The sequence below is a fragment of the Stegastes partitus genome, unplaced genomic scaffold, assembly GCF_000690725.1.
Source record: "Stegastes partitus isolate 25-593 unplaced genomic scaffold, Stegastes_partitus-1.0.2 Scaffold1725, whole genome shotgun sequence".
Lineage (NCBI taxonomy): Eukaryota > Metazoa > Chordata > Actinopteri > Pomacentridae > Stegastes > Stegastes partitus.
In genome coordinates this window covers 84,631-88,534 of record NW_007579456.1, presented here as the reverse complement: position 1 = coordinate 88,534, position 3,904 = coordinate 84,631, and the positions used below count along the sequence as shown (strand labels likewise).

The 3,904-nt window shown below is 45.2% G+C and overlaps 1 protein-coding gene across 1 annotated transcript in view; it reads right to left on the bottom strand.

Moving 5' to 3' along the window:
* The window catches only part of cep43 (centrosomal protein 43), a 26,575-nt gene that overhangs the window by 3,065 nt on the left and 19,606 nt on the right, over window positions 1–3,904 (bottom strand). Inside the window, exons 14-16 of the mRNA XM_008301888.1 lie at window positions 3,728–3,802; window positions 1,914–1,985; window positions 775–938 (exon numbers count right to left, since the gene is read on the bottom strand). Coding sequence (XP_008300110.1) covers window positions 775–938; window positions 1,914–1,985; window positions 3,728–3,802 — 311 coding nt within the window. The remainder of the gene's footprint in view (window positions 1–774; window positions 939–1,913; window positions 1,986–3,727; window positions 3,803–3,904) is intronic.

Below are 3,904 nucleotides of genomic sequence, written 5' to 3'. Positions count from 1 at the left end.
ACTTCCCTTGACGATGAACCACAATCATCTCTAACCTCCTTCTTCTGTGCAGCACTTGAGCAAATGTACTTTCCATCAACGTATTCCGACAGCTGGAACGGCTCATCTTCACTGAACGGTTCTTTATGAAGTGTTGATCTGTGTGGCTTTGTGACAGAACATCCCATTTGGAGTTTAGGCAGATTTCAGCAAATTCCATGCAAGACTTTAAAAGCTCTTTTTACGCCACAAAGAACGAAACTGAAGCACAACAGAGTAGCACACTCAGATCATCTGGTTCTTCTCATGTCTTCACAGCTGTATCTGACAATACTTCTTAGTTATATAATGAAAGCTTTCAGAAACGCTTTACTTAAACGAGCAGCACAAAATGAGTTTTGGTTGAAGACCAGGATCTGAGGGCTATAGCTGCAGAAGTAACACAATACAAACACATCCTGCTGCTCATTTTACTGCAGCCACATCAAGAAACACAACCGCCGTCTACAGCAGGACTGAAGACACATTTAAGAACTTTTAAATGAAATTCAAGACTTTTTAATACCTTATAAAATCCTTCTTTCCACCCCCAAGCCCTTGCAGATCCTGTCTGCACATAGCCAGAATTAGACTTCAAAAGTAGAACACGATTTTAAAAGTAGGACAGTAAACGTCTGTAATGTCTCCGTACACCAGAAACAGACGCGTCTTAAATAGGGCAAAATTTACATCGACTTTGGTGCATCGAGTAAGGACAGACTTTACTCTGCCGAACAGACGCTTAAGGAAGTTTGAATACGTTTAGCAGAAAACACAACTCCTGACCGTTTCTGCTGTGGCTCGGCTCCGACGTGCTGCTTCCTCCTCCTCCTCCTCCTCCTCCTCCTCTTCCTCCTGGTCTGTGGGCCTCAGACAGGGACCCTGCTGGACTCCCACCGGCCGCTGACGTCTCCGCCTTCCTGGAGAACAAAACACAGCAGATATTTACTTACCAGGAATTTACTTCTACTGAAAAACCATCAGAAACTTCTGCCAGTTAAAACCGAGGAAAACATGAAACTAAACATGGACTGAAGACACTTGGTCGCTCGGCAACATTAAGACCACAAACAAACCAACTCTGGACATGGTGCAGGAGGAGCTGTTTTATATACACTCATGTAGTTGAGTTCAGTGGTTCCCAACCTGAGGGGTCAGGCCTCTCCGAAGGGTCAACAGATAAATCTGAGTGTCGTCAGATGATTGAAGGGAGAGCGAGGCAGCTTTGCAGCTCCAATTAACAATTAGTTTTATTACCCAATAGTAGATTCATTCTACGGTTAAACATTTACTCAGTAGAACATCAAAACTTGTGAGAAACACAACATCCTGGGCGTCCTCAAATCAATCAATCAAACTTTATGAATGTAACACCTCGTGCTGAATATAATGAATTAAAGAGTGTGTCATTAAAAAAAAGGCAGAAAATAGGAAAAATAAGGAAAAAAGGAATTTGAAACATGAGCAGAAAAACTGAATGAATTGACCTCAAACAGTGATGAAATGAAACCACGAGAAAGGCTTACAGGGGAAATGTTCAAATAAAATATATTTAAAATGGTTTAATCTTGAAATGCTGCATTTCATAAGCAAATCAAATATGATCTTACAGTAACGAGAGCTCATACCAGAGACTGTAAGATAACAGTTGACTTTACTCGACCAGAATCTCAGAACAAGCAGCGATTTCATTGAACAAGACGAGGACGTAAAGCAAATATGATTAAATTATTCAAAATTTACATGAAGGCTGGTACGTGCGAGTACAAAACCTCATAAAAGCAGCTTTGCTCGTTCGCTGCATCTGTTTCAGGCTTGACTCGGCCTTCAAAAGGAAAAGTCTTCATCACCGATCAATGAACACAAAGGGAGAGACGGTTCCACCTGAAGCTCACCTGAGCTCAGCGTGGGGATCAGAGAGAGGATCGTCTCGCTCGCCCTCTGAGTCAGCAGCCAGGACAGAGAGACTGAGACCAGAGAGGGAGAGGAAGGAAGGAGGAAGAGGAGGAAGAGGAAGGAGAGGATGGAGAGAAAACGACAGAAATGAAAGGGGAAGTAAAGACAGAGTCAATGCACATCATATTTGCGTTTCTTTACGTCACTGATTAAATCACCTGTCCTGAATCTAAAGCTTCTCTAGTGTCTAACAGTCCTCAGTGGTTCTGGCAGTCCGAGACCCAGGAACACTCAGTGTCCTGAGCAGCCATGCAGAAAGTCTGTCACATTTGTACCTATCAGGCCAGTTTAGTGTCGAGTGTCTGTCCGCTTGTTTTCTCTTGTCCTGAATGTGAAAACAGGAGCGAGAAGAAGCTCGGAGATGCTCCGCTGACTCTCTCTCAGCTCAGCGACCCACTTTCCCCTCAGATCATTAAAGTTTCATGGCACCGACGGCGAAGTGTAATCTGACTCGGTTACAGTCGTCCCAGTGGGACCGGCGCCGACATGGACACTTGTTTTCCTCCACGTCTCTTAGCGCTAACACGACGTCGCTTGCTCTCGTCCCACAACGTCAAACAGAGTAATGTGAGCCATTCAGCGGAGCAGCTCCGGTTCAGCCTCCGACCACATCACACGTTAGAGCGGCCAACATCAACACCAGAGAAACGGCGGAGCAGGACTTTAACTGTGAGCAGTGACACAGTTAAAAGGAAACAAACTCCTGGTTTCTTCCTCCCTGGTGCATGCTGGGAAATCCACAGCACAGCAACAACAACACAAACGTTCACACAGTGTGTTGGGCGACGCTCACATGAGCAAAGACAAAACGTCACCGTCTCAGTTTATCAGTGACTGAAAGACTGATTAGAGCCGACAGGAGTTCTGCTGCTGTCCTCAGGCTTCAGGTCTAATTTCATTTCACTAAAAACATGGTTTGGAGCTACAGAAGCACAAACGGAGACGTTATCTGGTGATTCTGAGAAAAGGTGAAGGTTTCCAATCATCTATTCTTATGGGGACCGATGAACATGAGCTTTAATATCATTAGAGGTGTTTTATGTCAGCGAAGGATTTTGGAAAATGTTTGTCGTTGTGTGAACAGATGTAAACGTTCATCCCCCTGACATGGACACAGGGAGCTACGACGTGGAGATTCACATTTTGAAAGGGGCTGGAATTGGGGATTTCTTCTGTTCAGTCGGGAGGCACGAACATTTTCCAAAATACACAGACATGTTGCACCTAATTTCAGATCACTGCAGCAGCTCCAGCAGTTTTCTTACCTCATGTGAACGTCACCCAAAGACCCGTTCACACACAGAGACACCAGATTTGCCCCACGACAGGGAAAACAACCGACGACTGTTATCACCACTGATTAATCGTGTATCAGACGTGCATGAGAGCCCAGATTCCCCGTCATTGACTTTATTATAAGAAAGAACCAAATCCTTGCATTTGAGAACCTAGAAACAACCAATTTACAGCATTTTTGCAAAATAAAAACATCAAAAATGATCAATTATCATCAAACCAGATGCAAATTTCACCTAAATGAAGGTGTTGTTTTGAAACTCGGTTTGTATTTTCAGCTGTTGTTCCTGCGTGAGGCCTCTCTGTGTGTAAATCAGACACATTTACCGTCGCTGTCTACAATCGGATCGGCTGCTCAAATGAAACTAGCCGGTTACTGAGCGCTCCGGCTCACTCTGTGTCATCATGCTGAGGTCTGACTGTCCTGACCGGACGGGACGACGGGCGCAACACTCACTCGCTGAGGCTTTTGCCCCGTCTCATGTTGGAGACGACCGGCCCAGAGAAACTCTCCTCCCTCAGGGGGACGAGGCTACAGGGTGAGGAGGGGAAAGAAAGAAGGGCAGGACAGGGAAACGTGAGGAGAGCAGAACAGGCAGGCCAGCCGAGGTACGAGGACATTCAAAGCAGGAGT